This window comes from Lepidochelys kempii, chromosome 10 (genome assembly GCF_965140285.1).
Source record: "Lepidochelys kempii isolate rLepKem1 chromosome 10, rLepKem1.hap1, whole genome shotgun sequence".
Taxonomy (NCBI): Eukaryota; Metazoa; Chordata; order Testudines; family Cheloniidae; genus Lepidochelys; species Lepidochelys kempii.
Genome location: NC_136389.1, coordinates 80758310 through 80778424, shown reverse-complemented (window position 1 = coordinate 80778424; position 20115 = coordinate 80758310). Strand labels below are relative to the sequence as shown.

Here is a 20115-nt window from a genome sequence, read left to right as displayed (position 1 = left end):
CTGAGTACACATTAATCCAGCAAATTTCCTCAGCCACCTCCGCCTGCAGAACTCCTCTGAAAACTCCAGACGAAGCTAAATGTTCCCCAACCAAGCAAAAATCCCATGGAAGGGGGTGCATGACAATGTGCTTGCTTTTGTGAGCATGACCCACTCCATACAGAGGTACCCAACATAAAACAAAACAAACGGTCCCAGAGAATAAGATACCCAGCTTCTCACTAACTTACATGTGCCCATTTCTTCCTCCACATCTCAGTCTTGTATCTCTGACATTCCTTCTGGGCCCAGTGGTAGCATTTCAGGTGCCTGGCAATGTCACAATATGCAGTGCCATTTCCTCCAAATTCATTGTCCACTTTAAACAACCAACGTCTCACTCCCAAGTTATCTATGATCAGCTGACTCAGAACTTCAAACATCTATGGATGAAACAGTGGCATAAAGACAAAAGGGAATGGCTTCAAAAACATTTTGAATTAGGGCATCATTAAGGTGCTCATATATTTTGATTTAAAATTTGTTTTTATAACAGATTTATAATTAGGGTTTCTAGCTTCAGGTTCAAACCAGTTTTACCAATATTCACCAATCCTCCTTCATCCCAAAAAAGCAGAGATACTGATGATTAGTAGTTTGGATGCTTGTGTAAAGCTCACCCAAACCCTTTTTGTTCAGGATCCTTTGGCCCCAATTCTGCAATTGGATCCACCTGAACAGACCTTTGCCCCCATGCAGACCCACAGAAAGATCAATGGGGCTCTGTGCCAGTGCAGAGTCTGCCTACGTGGAGCTCATTGCTGGACCGGGGCCATTAGTTTTGAATGTTCAGTACTTCTCAGGATGTGTCTCAGAAAGGGTAGCTGATGGCAGCACTAGACTATTTTCAAAAGCCTCTCTTAAAAACCTTCCTACAGTCAGATTCTAATACCAGGCAAACATCTCTGACATGTTCCTGCTGCAGAGTGAATTATATGGTTATAAATTTATGAAGGGGTTTCAAGATAGGCTTTATTAAAGTGATTCTAATTATTTATCTATATTCATACCCAGTTTTAAATGGCTTTCTTGTAAAACTAGCTGGGGAGCAGAATATAATTAGCTGTTTAGAAATAGTAAATGCCATTGGACCCTGGAAAAGTGTTATACAGATCTTGTGCTGCATTGACTAGAAGGTATTTTTACATGCTAATCTTTTGGACTCCTAGTTGTATATATTTTTTGGACTTTGACCACAAACAGAATTATCATCTGTTTGCTCCAAATCCTATTATTTGTTGCTTTCGAGAACCCTCTAAATGAGTTTCTGTTGATGACTCCCCTACAGTAATGAAAACGATCAATAGTATTGTTAAGATTGTACCAATGGAAAGAATTATGTGCTATCTTTAAGTGAAAATTGAACTGTGCTTTAACATAGTGTCACCTTTCTTTTATTATTTAACCTAAGATGTCAATATTTCATAGGAGCAAACAACAGAAGGAGAACTTCTGAAATGTTGCAGCATGGAACAAAAGAGGAACTAATAAGCATGTGGGATTGTTGGGTAGGAAATTTTTATAAATGAATTACTTAATAATAAACTGAACTAATTTAGAAGTTTAACGTATTGCTTTTCTCTCACTGAACATATATTTGTCTATTTTATCAACTGTACAGAAATTGTTATATATTCGTTTAGCTGCTATTGTTTTCAGTGTTAAAGGTATTTGTAAAAAGAAAAGGAATGTAAAAAGCTTTTTGCTATCCAGCAAGATTGCCTAAGAATGATAACATCCTCACTATTTTCAGGTTTATGATGCACATCAGTAAAAAGAGAGAAGCTATTGATTACTGCCATCCACAAATACAACATGCTGACATTACCAGCTGGATGAATGCTGCAAATTTCAAAACACAGTAGAAACAAGATGATTTTCTTGATGATGTGAAGTATTTTCTTCCAGAATCTAATGAACGCTCAAAGCTAACCCAAAATTCATCCAAATTCCATGAAAAAAAAAATCAGCAATGATACTGAAGGAAGTGTGCAGGAAATTTTATAAAAGGATCGATGGCTAAGCATGCTGCTGTTAAAGGGACACCACTAACCTGAAATCTAGTCAATTTAAAAAATGAGGTATGCGCAATTTCAGGTACCCCACCTGCTGTTAAGACATCCTGCCAGATTCTGTAGTTTCAGAATCACATTTTCCTCTTGCAAAAATGTTTTCTTCTTCCTAATCACAGATTCACAGATTTTAATTTGTTTGCCTGTTGCTGTGTGAAAAACCCATGTGAATAAGGGAAACTAGCCGACTATTGCATAAAAGAGATAAAATTTGCATACTTCTTTGTTAGTTGATAGGATAGTATCATATCAGGAATATTCACAAGGCCTAATAGCCAGGCAGGAAACTGTTCTGCAGTCTGGTATCTTTCGAAAGAGGGGACTCCAAAGTTTAGATGGAATTATGGGTTCTGTTTCAGGGCTATTTGGATTTGGGATGTCCATTTGGAACATGGCAGATCGGAAAAATATAAAATGGAGCATTAACTATTTTGAACAGCAGACACCGTTTCTAAACCCATAATTCATGGCTACTGGGGAATGATAAATGGTGTAAAATATGCATGACATTACTAAGCTGTTTAACCAAACACAAGTAAAAATTAATTAATTAATCACAGAAAACAATGAAAAAGGGGAAATCATATAGGTAGAGAAATAATTTGCACCGCGTATGGGAGATATGTGGTAACTATTTCATTAGGGAATATTGAAAAAGAGAAATTGCCTAATCTTATTAATGATGAGAAATTAGCCAAATGGTATTAGCGTCAGTGTACAACCGAGATTGTCGTGTATTGGCAACAATCATAACAATTCCATTTAGCACAATTCATAATTTGGGGTCAGTGACACAACCTCATAATCAAGGTACATGTTATTCAAAACAGTTGTGCTCAGTGGTGGGTTCCATCTCAATTTCTTTTAAGGTATTATTTCCGATAATGGAACCTGACTCTGTAACATTTGATCAGTTGGCTTCTGGCCATTCAGCAGGTTATCTGGAAGACAGCATCTTCAAGGAATGCCTAGGTCTACCTCAGCTAATGGTGCATCACTCAGCAGCACAAATCTGGAGGGCACTGCACACGGCTTGTTGTTCCACTAAAGGATATTGATATGTGTACAGATGTGTTGTTTTTGACATCCCAATTCCATTACATAGCCATGCTGGCCTGTATCCGTTTATTGAGTCAGAAAAGCTAGCTGCTATTGTCTCCTGCCTTGTGACGCTCACCAAATGGTGATGACCAAAGTAAGGGTGACCTGTAATATGGATGGACAGTACTGTGGAGTGACTAATTACAAAACATTTATGTATGGAGACCTCGTTTGTAATGTCACTGCTCCAAATTTCTGCTTTATTTCTCATGAATGTAGCATTATATGGCACACTAATTATGCCTGTTTCAGTCTTTCAAAATGACTCCATGATTCAAAGTAAGCCCCAGCACCAGGATGAAATTAAAGAAATACATACCAGCTTTAAACATACATATTGAACCACTAATTTTAAATTTAAAAACATTACTGAACTGAAAAGACACTCACACTACCCAGATTAGCAATGACATATGCAAGGCAGAACAAGCACCTCAGCTAGATAAATTACTCATGATAGTGATCTTGAAATAATAATTTCCCACACTTGGATAGAAGTTGCACGTAAAGCTTTGGCTTGTATTACAGGGAGTGTTAGTTTTAATTGTATTAATTATGTGCTGTCGCTTATGCAGTTTGCTAAAACAGTATAAAACTCACATGAATGCTCTCACCTCTGCTTCATATATTCATTTGGCAAAGGTGTCATCCTGATACAATTACCAAAGCCACAAGTGGGGTCCTGTTTGCCAATACATATAAGTTAGATGCAGTATACACCAGGGTAATACGTATTATGCGCGTGCTGTTATTACGGCATAATGACTATAAGTTGGGTGATCACGCTGAATTGTACTACGCCTACTCTTACTCTCTTATACTAAGTATCCCACAATACCTTGTAACACTACAACTCGGCATTTGGCACAGGGAGACAGGGAACAATATATATTAGTGTTCTACCCTGGTACAGGTAGGGAGTGCCTCCATGGCCCAACTAGTTTGGAATGCTGTATTCAAAAACCCAAGAGGGATGCATCATGGAACCAGAAAAATAAGTTGAATTGGTGGGTGGAATCTTAGAGGACATACAGAGGGTTTTAGCTTATAAACAACCCCATTAAAACAGAGGTATTTTTAAGGGTGTATTTTTGGGAAGCAAACCTCCTGTGGAAGGTGAACTGAACACACTGTGAGAAACCACTTCTTGGAAGGATTGGTGATGTATTAGCTCTTTCTTTCCTATACCATATTGTTTGTCTATACACAATAAACTGGCTGAGCTTGGTTATTTGGCCTCTTGAACATTTTTAATATTGAACTCCAAGGGCAGTCAAAACCAGCTGGTTATACATATAAACCAACAAAAGAGAATATAACCTATGGTGATCAGGAAGATCTGTCCATGAGCAGCCACAGAGTGGAGACTGAACTACTCTCACCTCACAGCGAGATGAGGATGCATCAGAAGCAAAATGATGCTAGGAAGCCAGAGCTCAGGTACAGAAGGGAGAGGATAAAAGTGGGGGGGTCAGTGAGAGGAACATGATTTTAAACACAATTTGAAGCCAGGTTCTGTACCTCACCTGACCAAAGGAATTCCAGTTGGATACTGTTTGTGAAGGTGGAGCCAAGGACTCCCTCTCTCAATTATGTCTTGTTGGCAGGAGTTCCTTGTAACCAAAGATATGATTGATTGTTTGTTTTGTGATAGCGCCTAGAGGCCCATATCAGGCACCACGCTGGGTGCTGAACAAATACATCATCAGAGACAGTTTCTCCCCGGAAGAGCTTACAAGCTAATCTGAGACAGGATGCAACATGTTAGTGCTCCACAGGAGAGAGGGAAAAGGAAGATAATGAAAACAAAACTAGGTTGTACATAGTTTAATTGCTGCATAACGTATGGCACCACAACTAGATAAATTCAGCAAAAAGTAACAATACACTGAGGCACACCAATGGAAATGGGCAGTTACCTCAAAGAATAGTATCCTGCCACTGAGTCCAGAATAAATACAGACAAAGTGAACGGATTATATAAAATCCTTTTTCCTCTCTTACCGTTGTTAAAGCCGCCCCATACGCAGATGATTCGTGTATTGAGTTTGGCAAAACTTTTATGCTTTGTCATGGCAATAAGATAAGTGAAATTGAAAATGAATTGATACACAAAACAGAGGAAAAAATTCTGGCACCAGGTCTGCCGAGCAGATCTCAATTTGGATGATCACCTTTTCCTATACAAATGGAACCTCCCTTGACACAAATGCTTCACTTCACAGTGGAGTTCAGCACATGCCTCTCTCTTGACATGGCTTCCTAGTGGAGATATGGGGTGAAATCCTGGCTCCATTAAGTCCATAGCAAAACTCCCATTGACCTCAACAGAGCCAGGATTTCACTCATGATATGCTCTAATGATGACTGTCTGAAAGGACCAGATACTTAAAGATGGTATGCATCCTAGAGGAGGACTACAAAGATTACTGGAACAAGTATTTTTCCTGAATCCTTTCATTAACAAGACAGAAGTTAATTTAAATGGTAAGACAAGTGCAGAAAGAAATAAAACCAATGGGGAAAAATACATATTCCAACTACTCATCCAAACCAATTTCGGTTCTAATCAATGCAACAACAGACATTTGACTTTTTTTATACAAGGCAACAAAGTATGCTTCCTACCTAGTCACAATATGCGTCCATATGTTGACGTGCCAAATAAACTGTTCCTTTGCCAACAGACACAAGTTCCCAAACTGCTTCCCACTTACCTGTTGATGGTTATAGATGTCATATTCTCCTGGAGGTGTTGGCACACAAGCACTAGCAAAAATTCTTTTACTTCCGGACTTAGTTCTATAGAGATGAGCTACTTCTGGCTCAGAGCCCAATATGGGCACATTTAACATGTCAGCCACTGCTAAATCATCTTTGTGAGGAAGTCCACCAATGATGTAGGCTTCTTTGCCTTGGATAAGATTTTTTATTCTTTTGATTGTCTTGGGACTGTACTTCAGCTGAGTGGCCAGGCACATGTGATGGCCCTGTATAAAGATAACATTATTCTTGTTAAAAGGTGTTCTTTTCTATTCCATGAACCTAATTTATAATGTTGCACACAATAAATACATTATTAATAGCAGGCTGGGTTATGACCTATCCTGTAGCTTAGCCGTTTAAATTGATAAAAGCTGTAGGGGTGAGGCTCCATAATCGTTCACATCTTTAGTGTGCTGGAAATGGGCTCACTGGGAATAGAACTAATTACTACACATCTGTATTTATTTGATCCATGCGGAATTATCCTTCTGTCAGTCGGCAGAGATGCTGGTGGCTTTTGGATAATAGTGATTCATCTCTGCAACACTTCTGGCATGGTTTAACTCTAAAGCGTCTGCAAAATCAATACAAAAAATGAAGAAAAACCCCTATAGCAGAGAATATATTTCCCCATACAATGCAGCAGCATTTTAAATGATTCTCTGAGAATAAAACATTTTGATTTAGCAAACCTTTCATTGATCACATTAAATTACAGGGGATATACATTTCCATTATGCAGTAGTTTTAATGGCTACAGTCAATTTGACTGCAGAGAAGGAAACAGATTTTTTTTAAAAAGCACAAAGGTTTCAGTTTTTCATTTCTTTTTAAAAATAAAATGTCGGTCTCTGGACAGGCTGTTCATGAGAGATATCACATCATGTAAAATTAAACTAAGAACATCAATCATGGAAGGCCGAGTCTTAGGATTAGTTGCTACGACAAATCCTATGCATCCACTGCAAATTACGCAATGTATAAGTTACTTCACTGGAAATATCAATGTACATTCAGAAAGTGAGTAAGACAGTGATGGATGCCGTGCATAGAATATTTCAGACATTTAGCAGGTTAGAGATTGCTACTACACAAGAATGAAGATAACGTTCTAGAACCATATTGAGAAGGAAGTTTTCTTTACAATGAAATTTCATCCACCAGTTTAGGACCCAGTTCTGGAAAGCATTCCTATTTCTTCAACACATGTTTAAATGCTCTCCTTAATAGGGGTGGACTTAAGCATATGTTTAAGTGTTTTCCTGAATGGGTACCTTAAAGGCTATTTTCATTCAAAGTTCTGCAGCCTCCATGATCAGAAAGCAAAGCCTAAATCTTGGACCTGGTGTCTGGGTTGGGAGCATGGTGGAGGTATGATGCTCACTGCCCCAGAAGTGGAGGGGAAGAATGCCTCATGTCACTCAACAGTAAAGTCCCTAGCCTAATGGGGAAACAGTGTGGAGTGCCAAAGAGTGTCCAAGGCTCTCTGTGAAGTTGGTGGACATGATTTGGAGAGGTGTGATCCTCGAAGTTCCCGCAGGAAAATCGAGGGTCTTCGGAGGCATAACCAGAGGGAGAGTAGCTAACAAACCTATGTCCCTGAGTTTCCTTTCTTTATTCAGCTTTAAAGCACACTCTTGAAGTTTTGTTAAGTGATATTTGTATTTTTTTCCCCTAGCAGTAGCATGAAAGCAGGACAGAAGGGCCAGCCTGACTGACCAAGGTTCAATTTCCAGTCCTGGTCACTTGCTCCCTGAGGCCAGGAGTGGTGATGCAGGGAAGAGATTTGCTGTGGGTATCTCAATAACAGCTTCTACAGTTAATTAAGGAATGCAGGCAACAGGGTGTAAAATCTCGTTCATTCTGCCTCAGATAGTGATGTGATAGCCATGACCTGAGGTGCTCAGGGGGAGAAGATATAAAAGCAGGGGGATGTGGGGAATCCTCAGGAATCCAAAAGGGAATAACACAGGAACAATAATTAGCAGACAGAGGAAAAGGCCATTTGTTTTATTATCATGTGTTGACTTGTTTCAAGGACTTGGAGGCTAGATCCTTGCATCCAGATAAGCTCAGCTTGGCATCAGACTCAAAGTGATGAGCAAAGATGGTTCTAAATCACCTGAGCCTGGGGCCAACTGAGGACCACCACAATTTAGAGCAATCTCAGGGAGGCTTTAAATTGCACCTGGCTGCAGTGATTTCCCCAAAGGGTCATGCCAGCAACCAGGGATTGTCAGAGCACAAGATTGTTTGAACCACACACCCTTCCTTCCCGAGCCAAGTCTGCCATGCAGCGGGTTAGGACCAGAGGTGGCACAGCACCGGCTATGTAGTTATCACCACCCAGTGATTTTCCCTACACCACAATCCCTAGGTAGCAGGTTAAGTCGGTATTAACGTTGCTATCTGCTGCCAGAGCTGGGACCTGGCTCCTTAATTTCAATCCATACTCAGGACTTTGAGGATACTTCTAGGTAAATTTAAGTACAATGAGAAAAGACATCATCTCATGAACTGAAAGAAAGGTACTCAAAACAAACCTATAAAGGTCTAATCCAGGACTGCTTACGTAGGCAAAACGCTCACTAAACTCACAACTACTGAAGTCACTGATGTTTTGCCTCAGCAAGAGTCCTGCAGTACGCTCAGCAACGCTGTCCCTTCGGTAGGTTTGAGTCTCTTTTTGGACTATATTCCATTGTTTGGTCTTAAAATTGGCCTAACAAGTTTAAAGCTAATGTTACTACAAAACCTACATTAAACACATTTAAAGTTCCACACTCTTTAAAAAAAAGTTCTAAATTGGATTTCACTGCAATAAATACTCTTGAGGAATGAATACTTGACTGGCTGTTCAGCTATAAGGAGCTAAAGTTTGAATAATAGAAATGTTTTTATTGTTACACTTTCCTTAGCGTTATAAATCTACCAAGTGCTAAGTCCCAGACAAACACTGAGAATGGACACTGGGCTACAGACAATGGGGATAGGACTACCTCAACTAAGTCTATAAAACTAAACTGGGATATTTATTTCCAGCAGTCTAACTAGTAGTCTAATCAGTAAAGCTCTTAAACTTGCAATAATATTTCACTGATGGGTACCAGAGCGTTACACGTTATAAAATTTCCAATTTAATTTTACTGCATCCCTCAAGCTGTAGTAATTAGAAGACAAACTCACTGGGAATCTGTTTATAGCTTCAGGGGCGAGAATTTTGAACCTGTCCTGCAGGTCACCCATGTCCTCAGGGTTCCCAGATCTAACAGCTGCCTGCAGACCCAGGAGTTTATTGTAATACTGCAGTAACTCCTCACTCAGATGAAGGGGGCAGATGTAGATGACGTCAACGTTGGCATCTAAAACAAATGGGCACAATGTTCATTATCCGTAGAAAGGTAAACTCCATTGTGAACTAATATCTGATGATTCCTGACCATTTGCTAACAAACAGCTTCCTTAAAAGCATACTGGAAATAAAATGAGATTTGTAATTTCACAAACCTTACTGGTTTAACTGCTTTTCTGTGCTTCAGCATTTCTCTGAAGACAGGTCAGCAACCCAAAGAAATAGCTAGCTTTCACAATTAAGTTTGCAGAACACATTGGGGGTAGAATTTCCAAAGCGTTTCAGGGGGATTGAGCAGCACAACATCAATGGGAATTACGCACTACTTTAAACATATATCCCATTAACTTCAGTAAATTATAAAACTGAGCTATTAATTCTAGAAAGCTGATGAAACTGCAGTTTCATACTCTGCTTGGATTTTGCATGGCCTGTTCTTATTCTTGCCCCATCCCCGTAAATGCTCACAGTAGGCAGGGCCGTCCCTAGGGGAGTGTGGGGCCCGGGGAGGAAGTGACGAATCCGTCCCTTCTGGGACTGACCGCGCCAGCCAATCGCACCGGCCCATGGGGTCCCCAGAGGCTGAGGGAACTGGGATTGTTTAGTCTGCAGAAGAGAAGACTGAGGGGGGATTTGATAACTGCTTTCAACTACCTGAAAGGGGGTTCCAAAGAGGATGGATCTAGACTGTTCTCAGTGGTAGCAGATGACAGAACAAGGAGTAATGGTCTCATGTTGCAGTGGGGGAGGTTTAGGTTGGATATTAGGAAAAACTTTTTCACTAGGAGGGTGTTGAAACACTGGAATGCGTTACCTAGGGAGGCGGTGGAATCTCCTTCCTTCGAAGATTTTAAGGTCAGGCTTGACAAAGCCCTGGCTGGGATGATTTAGTTGGGGATTGGTCCTGCTTTGAGCAGGGGGTTGGACTAGATGACCTCCTGAGGTCCCTTCCAACCCTGATATTCTATGATTCTATGATTCTATCATTTGCCATACCCAAGGGACGACTCTGACAGTAGGATGGCATTAACAACTTCTGCAGACCAAACAGGCATGCAGATTGGCCTGTTAAATACCAAATCTGAGTTCATGCATATAAAACAAGCTGGTCTGAAAGGCTGCATGTGCAAACACTTAGGTGTGAAAAACTGCCACACAACTGTTGGTGCTACTTTGGAAAATTTGACCCAGTGTGTTTTTTTCTAAAACATTAATATTAGACATTGATGAGTTAACAGGCCTCATAACATCAATGCAGCGTGCTGCCGTGAAAAGCACTTTGAGATCTACAAATGAAAAAAAGCACTGATAAGGTCTGATCCAACTCCCATTGAAGTCAATTGTCTTGTCTTCACTGGGAGTTGGCCTGAGCCCTAAAAGTACCAACAATGATTATTATTACATCAAGATGAAATTTAAGAAGGTGCAGGAACTAAATCTAGCGGAAAAGGCGGTAAGAAGGAAAACCTAATTTCATAGGTTTCAGAGTAGCAGCTGTGTTAGTCTGTATTCGCAAAAAGAAAAGGAGGACTTGTGGCACCTTAGAGACTAACCAATTTATTTGAGCATAAAAGACTTGGAATAAAATATTCCACTCATTTACTTCGCTGTGGTGCAGCTACTGCAGGAAGATAGCACATGCTAAAAAAATACATTTATAGTGCTCAACTGGTGTACAAAAAAAATGACATGAGCCGAGGATCTAGCCCATTATCTAAGCTCTGTGTGCACATAAAAAGAATGCATAAAATTCATTACCACATAATTTCAAAAAGTAATGACAATGACGAGAACAGTCCATTTGGTCTTTGGTCAATATTCAATATCACTTTCAGTCAGTCTTGAAAATTTACCAACCTGGGCACACAATCTGCTCACTTGCCCTTGCGGTGACAATGAAAAAGCTACTGATATTGCAACACCCTGTCAAAAAGTTACTTGCCCAGGGTAAAGTGAGTGAGCAGAATTTTGCGAGGCTGAATTAAAGACTGGGACTCTCCCAGCAATAGCTATCAAGATCTCATTTAGACATAAGCTGAAATGCATAGGGAGACTGTAGCTAATATCTGATTATATTAGTGTAAAGAAACATTCTTGATACTCTAAAGAAACCATTAAACCAATGTGGTAAGAATCTGTGCTCTTCTGTTGGGCACTAATTAAGCATCTGATATATGATTATCAATAAACTCTATGTGTTTTACCCCTTCTTTCAGTTTCCGCTTATTTTCATTCTCAGACACCTAAATAAGTCTTTTCCTGTGGTAAGTACTAATATTTATCTAATCTAGTATTTACAGTGGAGTGGATAACTTCTCTGGGTTAAACACAATTTTAAAAAGTATTTGGTCCTTTTCTACACTACAGTTTAAAATTCCGTTAGTTGCTAAAGAATGATTCCAAACTGTAGTGAAAACAAGGCCAATGAAATGGCCCCACCCAAAATCCTGGCCAATTTAAAACCACTGCTGGGAAAATATTTATTTACCAATAGACTGTACAGTATGGTGCAACTCACTGAAAAGGACAGGTGGTTTCTGGAGTTAGATTGTAATCTTATAAACTCCCATGCAAATGAATACGGCGTAACTGTGAAGAAAGCACTTCTCTGGTTTTGAGAGACCCTTCCACTTTGCAGAAGTAAGCACTAAGGCCCTGGTCCTACAGACACTTGCACATAACTTTGTGCATGTGATTAGCCCACTGAACTCCATGGGAGTACTTATGTACTCAAGTTACTCCAGTGCCAAAGTGTTTGTTGGATCAGAGCCGATATCTGAACACAGCAGATCAGCTGAATGTTTGGACACGAGTTGCCATGTCCTATTTCTGTCTAATGGCCCCGTTCCCCAAGTCCTTGCCAATGTGAAACTATTCACATGAAAAGGGGCTGCAGGATTGGGCCTTATCTTTATTTAAATTTAAGATTCTATATAAATGATTTTAATAAGGAAGAATTAAACAGGTTTAGAATAGGATTAGCTTTGAAGGGAATACTGTCAACTTGACTTTTTTTTTTAATTAATACTAAAAAAAAAAGTTTTTTTGGTAAAGCACACTTTAATAGTATGTTCTGCACCTTTGGGCTTTTTAAAAATATGTTAAAATATTTAGGATTTTTTCTGCTCCCCTGTTTATGTTTAGAAGGGTCTTTTGGGGGATAAACGGGGCATTGAGCAACATCATCCAACATGCTCAAGACCACCCCCTTTGGCCCCCTCCCCTCTCCCTCTGCTGACTATTCACTTTCAACCTCAGCTTTGCTGCTGCTGTTTCTGGTAAACAAGACCACATAGGGCAGAAAAAGTGCTGTCAAATGCACAAAGTAAATAAAGGGGAAAAAAGAGAAAAAATTAAAAAAAAATATCTCTGATCTCCTTCAGTTGTAATCATAGGGTTTATTTCTAGGTTATTTATTGCTAGGACCAAAATTCTCCAATGGAAATGCAATTATATGAAGGTGAGAAGAAACCATTCGATCATCAAGATTGACTCCTATACGACGCATTGATGTTCTTCCTTTCAGTTTCTAACAAACAATGTAGATGTAACAAATCTATCTTTAAAAAGCTCCAAAAAATAAAAACCAACTGTAATATGGAGAAACAACATTAGTGCCTAGATAATATATAAAGGCAATTACATTATTATTTTAGGCTACTGTAAATTTCTGGATCTAACATTTTTGTTACAAAGTTACTAAATGGCATTTATGAAATAATAATGACACTGAAATATATATGAATCATGTAAAGTATGTCATTCCAGGGAGCCAACAACATTGGTCATTGACAAATTAATATTCTTCATTGCTTTGTTTAAAGGAGAACTGTCATGCTGGGAAAAACTTTCAAATGTATGTTTCTTGTCTCATTTGCTAATTTAAAAAATTGGTTTAAATAAAGGTTTACTCTTTCCCAGCATATCTTCTCTCTTAACGTGATCCTGAATGCATAACTGGCACTGCCGAATTATAAAACAGATTCTGTGGAGTGCTGAGCACCCCAGTCTGCCAAGAAATGCTCAGCACCATGCAGAATCAGATCATCTTACTTCACCGCAGAATCAAAAATAACAAGTATGTTTTATGAACATCTCACAGAGCAGTAAATGGCATAAAGGACCGATCAAGTACTGAAAAGTGCTTTTGAGTTTAGATGCTCTCTGCATTCAAGATTACTACAGCAAGAAACTCTCCCTCATCCATGTTCTTTTCCTTAAAAATGAGAGACAAACAACAACAAAGATGTAGGCAGCTGACTGCACTTACTATACCTAGTATGTCACACAGCCTCCCCATCTGCAAATTCTGCTGAAGAGCAAAATCAGGAGCAGTCTCACGAATGCATTGGGAATACCCTAAAAAGAAAATAAGGTACCAACATCTATTAATAAAACCCCTCATCTCATGTATATTTCAAAGAGATCAGATTCTAGATAAGCTAATTACATTTTTCCTTTAAAAGTCATTGTATAAAAATATATTTTATAGTTATTCTACCCCTAAGAATTAAATCCTTATTTATTTAAAATAAATAGTCAAATACAAAACGCAGAGCACAATTCTGCTCCGATTCAAGTCAAAAACAAAACTGCTGCTGATATAACTGAGAGGAGAATTAGGCCGATAAAATGCATGCCAAGAAGCTGATTATGCTACTAGAAACTTCAATCTATTTATTTTTATTATTTTTTTTTCTTTTATTAATGCAGTAAAACTCCCAGTACCAGGATCATGGAAGCACACTGAGGATTTGTGACATGCAAATTTGTGACATGCATCATGCAAGGATGAAAGTTTAATGCATTGTGAGAAATGCAGCATATGCTCAAATTCCAGAGGTGTAGTTTATTGGGTTTTGGTATGCATAGCTCCTATGCAATATTTTTTAAATGTTAGCTCAGATTCATTCTTGACTGACAGCCTGATTTAGGCTAAATACCTTGCTGTCTGAAGCAAGGATTTGCTGATACTGCACACAAAAGAAAATACATGCACCAAAAAGGAGGAACAAAATAAAACAAACAAACAAATAAATAAAAGCCGCTCATTTTTAGTACTAGTGGAAACCCTACTGAGAGTATATTTTTGCGATGCCAATTTTCAGGAAAATATCATAAATTTGGACTTTTGGCCTCTTTAGTGAACCTACAATTTCCTCATGTCTCCCTCTACCGCAATTATATTTTATAGAAACAGTTGAAGTGAGGCATTTAACGTTCAAACCTGACAGTCCTATAAAAGGTTTTCAATCCTTTTGTTTACTTACGACTTCTCTGAATGGAGGCCTTCTGAACGAAGTGTGTTCTACCAACTAAACACACATGATATCACATGTCTGAATTTAATTAGCCATTTTTGTTATTGGACAGGAGCGACATCATACCTATGTAAAATGAGATTTTTAAAGAGGGACTGCAGTATTAAACCTTGTAGAGCGTTATAACCCCAAAATACATGCAAGTGTCTATTTTATTTGGGTTTGTGCATGTTGCTGTTATTTTTTTTCAACAGTAGAGAAAAGTCAGTGCCATCACAATTAAGTAAGGATCCCTTCTGATCAAGCAGGTCCATTCTATCAGCACATTTTCCTTCAAACAAAGATAAAAGGCAACAAAAAATGCCTCATTAAAAAAGGCACCCAGAGTACAACCCCAATGACATCTGATCACTTTGTTCCAGAGGATGTAGTGTATGGATGACTAACAACCTGTCTGGGCTAGGATTATCTATTTGAAGGGCAGATTTCGGACTGATTATATCCTCACCTTCTAAAAGGCTTCTGTAAATGACATGTTTAGAGTGACTATAATCTCTAATTGTGTAGATTTTAAAATTTAGCTAATCCTAAATGAACCTGCTAGAAAAAATATTCTAATAAAAACATAACATCAATTGCTAATAGAGGCAGTTGTTGCTGAATCAATAGGATGTGCAGTCTAATACCCAGCGTTTGACATATACTCTTAAGTGGTCTGTTAACAAGATCTGGTAACATGAAGATGTTACAGTTTTCCATACATCTGCACATGGAGAACCATCTGTTATGACTACAATTTGCTTAAATACTGAAGTATTAAATTTTGGTAAGAGAAGAGCATTAGTAGATTTGCAAAGGGTACTGCTATTGCACCTTTTCCTTTTTTTTATTATAAGGAATTTGTTTTTGATCAGAGAATTAGTGATGAGTAACCAGCAGCATTCTCAAAGGGTATGTCAGTGCTGTTCTGTATGTATGTCCATGATCTATAGAAGCAATGCCCCAAAGGAAATACCGAGAAATTAAATTCTAAAAAGATTTAGTCCATAAATTTCAAAGGCAACCACAAATTGCCAGTGCCTCAACTTGAGACACACACAGCTTCATTTTGAGTGGTCCTGCGCACCCACAGCTGCCATTAACTTAAAACTGCACTTGTGAATGGTCAGCACCTCTCAATGTCAGTCTCAACTGAGGCACTCAAAATTAGTGGATGCTTCTGAAAATCTTGGCCTCAATCTCATGAAAAACTAAATTTTACAACCCCCCTGTGACGTCAGCATAGGGAAACTGAGGCATAGATAAATTAAATAATTTGCCCAAGTCACATAATAAATCAGTGGTAGAGCAGGGATTATAATCCACGTTCCTGACACCCTCTCATATTTCTAATACATTAACTCTGGTGCTTAATAATTCCTAAATTTTAGACACAGGAAACAGACAACTGGTTTCCAAGCACTGTATTGTACATATGAAAATAGTTTAGTATTTAGGGAACATACTTTGGCAGAAAAATTGTATTAATATTGTCATTTTGACAATGCACAATTATTTTAAACGGCAAATATTTAATTTTAGCTATGGAACAAATTTCAGTAACTTTGACATTGATGTAGTTCTCCAAGTGCACTATATCAGCTACAGTATGTAATTTTCTAAAATTAGTTACCTAAATACCAATGACATACGTCATGTCACAAACAAACTGTGTGAAATCTTCACGCCATTGAAGTCAATAGCAAAATTCCAGTTTCACACATTGTGTCCCACGCACCGACCAGCTCACAGCATGCACTACACCAACGGTAAGTCCTGGCACCTGTTATATGCTCGGCTGTTGATACTACTCATTAAAGGAGCCTCTTTCAGTTCCACCTGTTGCAGCTTCAATCAGCTTCACAGTATCACAGAATCATAGAAATGTAGGGCTGGACAGGACCTAGAGAAGTCGTCAAGTCCAGCCTCTGCACTGTGGCAGAACCAAATAAACCTAGATCACCCCTGAAATGGTGTTTGTCCAACCTGTTTTTAAAAACCTCCAATGATGAGGATTCCACAGCACCCTTGGAATCCTATACCAGAGTTTAACTAAACTTATAGTAAGAAAGTTTTCCACAATATCTACCCTAAATCTCCCTTGCTACAGATAAAGTCCATTACTTCTTGTCCTACCTACAATGGAAATAGAGAACAATTGATCACTGTCCTCTTTATAACGGCCCACAGTTAATTTACATATGATTACATTTGCAGTCAGTGTGCTGTGAATGTACCGTGTACTTCCAATTTTGATATGTGCAGTTATGCATTTGTTTTAGGTCTAACTAATACTTTGGGCAGCTGGGTTTTGTTTGAAATGTTCACGCAATTACAGAATCTCTGACTATGAGCTCAAGCCATAACCATAGATCTTCTTTTGAGTCACAGAATCATGACTTTGGATGGTGTATAGTGACAGCATGGGTAGATAATGCTTCCAGTTGTAGCTGAAATCAATGATTTGGTAATATTTTGGTCTCCCAAACCTGCAGCTTATCAGAGCTTGGTGATATGACCTTTCACTCACATTCAGCATCGATCCACCATGATGTGTCAATGGCTGAGCTGGACTGTAGAAAAGCTCAATCTCTTAGAGCGAGAATTGTGGATTTCCAAGTGCAATGTGTGATTATGTTACCGAAAGAACACTGAGGGTCTGCTTCTCTAAAACCAGCTTCAGACCAATATAGCTCCATTGACTTCAATGGAGTTACTCCCAATTTACACTGGGGTAATTGAGAAGAGAGTCAGAGAAAATGGGGAGTAGAAGGTAATAGTAAAGGGACTACCTTTGCCTCCCCATCTCAGCCCCTGCCAGAACTCACTAGCCTTTCTAAATATGTTTTGTGGGTCCCCATTAGTGCCTGGCCCCAGCAAACAACCCATAACACCTTTCAGAATTGCCTTTTAAAATAAAAGCAGTGGTATGAAGCACGGAGGTGGCAAAGACAAAACAGTGTCAGAAAGTTGGGGTTGTGTTTTTTTCCCTGCAGAAAAAAGAGGGAAGAAAGACAGCTGGAGTTTAACCAGCTGATAGTGCCTAATATATTGGTCACATGTGCTAAAACATATTTCTAATTTGCCCAATATACTTGGCATATTTACTTTGAAGTACTAGTATGCGTTGAAACACCGTTTTCTAAAAGAACATGAGAGTTGCACAGGAGTTGCACTCACATGCAACAGAGAGAAGGGGTTAAAATGGGGAGGAGGTACTGAGGAGGGGGAGGGAGAGAAGGAACACAGGAGAAAGCGACAATAACCATATATTATGCAAAGTTTCTGCAGAGCAGTGTTACTGAGTGGAGCAGTAATTTTATTAGGAAATAATGCCACAGTGGCTCTGTGTTGTAATAAGCAGCTCTTCTTGTAATAAGATAAACCATAATTCAAGAACTAGAATATCTTACTGCAATTATATATACTTTTTTTTTTTTTAATATTTACATGTTAATTTAATGAAGATGATACTAAATTCTCAGTGGATAATTACAGTCCATTAATGTTTTTGCTTGAAATCATATTAAAGATCAGAAAAGTTACCCCAAATTTTACACCAGTGTAAGTGCAAATGGAATTTGACCTAGAGTCAGGTCAAATTAAGCCCCAAATTTAATTTTTGCAAAAATGATAAAAAGAAGGTTCTATCATTTTAAAACAATCCAATTAAAAGAGTTATATAAAAATAAAACATTCTCCAACAGTATTTGCAACTGAAATATTGCAGCACTGAATTAAAGCATTAGAATTTGAAAGTGAAATTGACTTGAAAATGACTATAAACAAAAGTGAAACTGACTAGCCTGTTTTCACTATATTAACAAAGAGAAATGCAAAAAGTAACAACCTGTTTAAATAATGAAAGTTAGATTAGATTTTTAAAATCCAGTTTTAATAAAACAAGGCTTTGTTATTAGTAAAATTAATATAGAAATTTGTTCCTTAAAAAACTATAATTTTTAACTTGACAGTGTCTCTTTAACCAATCATCTCACTTAATATTTCCCTTAGTCATGTGCAGAGAATGGATACTTGTAATGGTCCTGAAACATTCTTCAAACTGAAAAAAGTTGAGAAATTCACAATTAACAATGTGGCCTGATTTCAGGGGAGTTCCACCTGTGTGAGAAGAGATTCAGGTTTTGATACTCAGGTGAAATTCTGGCTTCAATGAAGTCCATTGGAATTCAACAGAGCTAGGATTTAGTCCTCCATTCTTAACTAACTATACTGCAAAGAAAAAATATTGTTGGTGAAAAATACTTTGTCAAAACATGCACTTCTTGGTGCTCAGCAGTTGTGTTCCAACTTTAGTGTTACTTAGACATATTTTTATGTTGATATGACTCAATTCTTTTGAGAAAATTCCTGTTGAAGTCAGTTGGAATTTTGTGTGAGTAAGTAGCGTTGAGTAGGGCCATAATGTTTTAGAGATACGTTTATCTTCAGATTATAAAATGCATATTATTAGTTCAAAGAGTAGTGTAGCCTCTTGTGTAAACATCTAATCAAGTTTATTTATTCCAATGCTCAATTAGGTCAAAAAGAGGAGTTGTTTTGATATCTTGGCTACAAGAAATTAGCAGTGTTTTTCACAACAGGTATTATTACAGTACTTGTCAGAGCAAAACAACAATCAGAGAAGATCTTCTGATAAATTACAGTGACAGTAACTGGAAATGCCTTAGTGATGGATGAAAAACCTAATGAAAATATCTTTGAAAAAACAAACCCATGCAGAGAAGCATATTTAAAAATGTCAAATGTTCTCATTTTATTTAATTTTATTATATACTTGAAAGGGGCTTAGTTCAGAGAACTGAAAAGCCTTCATGTTTTCAGTTTTTAAAATGTAAACTATGTTTAAAGCTCTGTTTGTGTCAATCTGGTTAGCTTCCAGATATTTTATATTTGAATATCTCAAAAGCAACTCAACTTTTTTAAAAATTCTGTTTTCAATCTGAATCTCTTATAAAAGAAAAAAAAAGTACAAAGCTTTTATTCTAACTTTCAACATGGACAAAAATGCTTATAGGAAACTAAAATATATCTAAAAAACCTGAATTCTGTAACAGAAGTCTCAATGCAGTTGCATATATTTACAGCAAATAAACATGAATACACTTGATTACAATACCTTAAGAATCCCTATTTTGATTGACATAATTTTAATATATTCTTCGTTTGGTAGTTATATATACCTGGTTATTTTCTAAGAAAACATTTGAACTCATAATAAAATGTACCTAATACAGACTATTTATTTTTTTTAAAGAGAGAAGATTCCTATCTAGAGCCCGAATCATATAACTTCTTACATGCATGCAGACTGCTGCATACAATAAGTTGCAGGATAAGGGGCTAGACACTAGGTCAAATGACAAATGAAAATGGAATCCCTATTTAGTTTAAACACGTCATCAGGAGATTCTAAATATTTTCAATTATATCTGTACATTTTGCTGGAAGTTAACAGGGTCAT

General features: G+C 37.9%; 1 protein-coding gene across 8 annotated transcripts in view; it reads right to left on the bottom strand.

The window, feature by feature from the left end:
- IQCH (IQ motif containing H) overlaps positions 1-20115 on the bottom strand; it is a 108402-nt gene that overhangs the window by 56828 nt on the left and 31459 nt on the right. For 7 of the 8 annotated variants that reach the window (XR_012154108.1, XM_073304420.1, XM_073304422.1 and 4 more), the window contains 4 exons: positions 13606-13689; positions 9165-9340; positions 5930-6202; positions 231-422 (listed from right to left, as the gene is read on the bottom strand). Coding sequence is in view for 7 of the 8 variants with exons in the window: in XM_073304420.1 (XP_073160521.1) it covers positions 231-422; positions 5930-6202; positions 9165-9340; positions 13606-13689 (725 nt within the window). In the remaining variant the exon portion in view is untranslated. The remainder of the gene's footprint in view (positions 1-230; positions 423-5929; positions 6203-9164; positions 9341-13605; positions 13690-20115) is intronic. The other variant, XM_073304423.1, reaches the window with a different exon arrangement.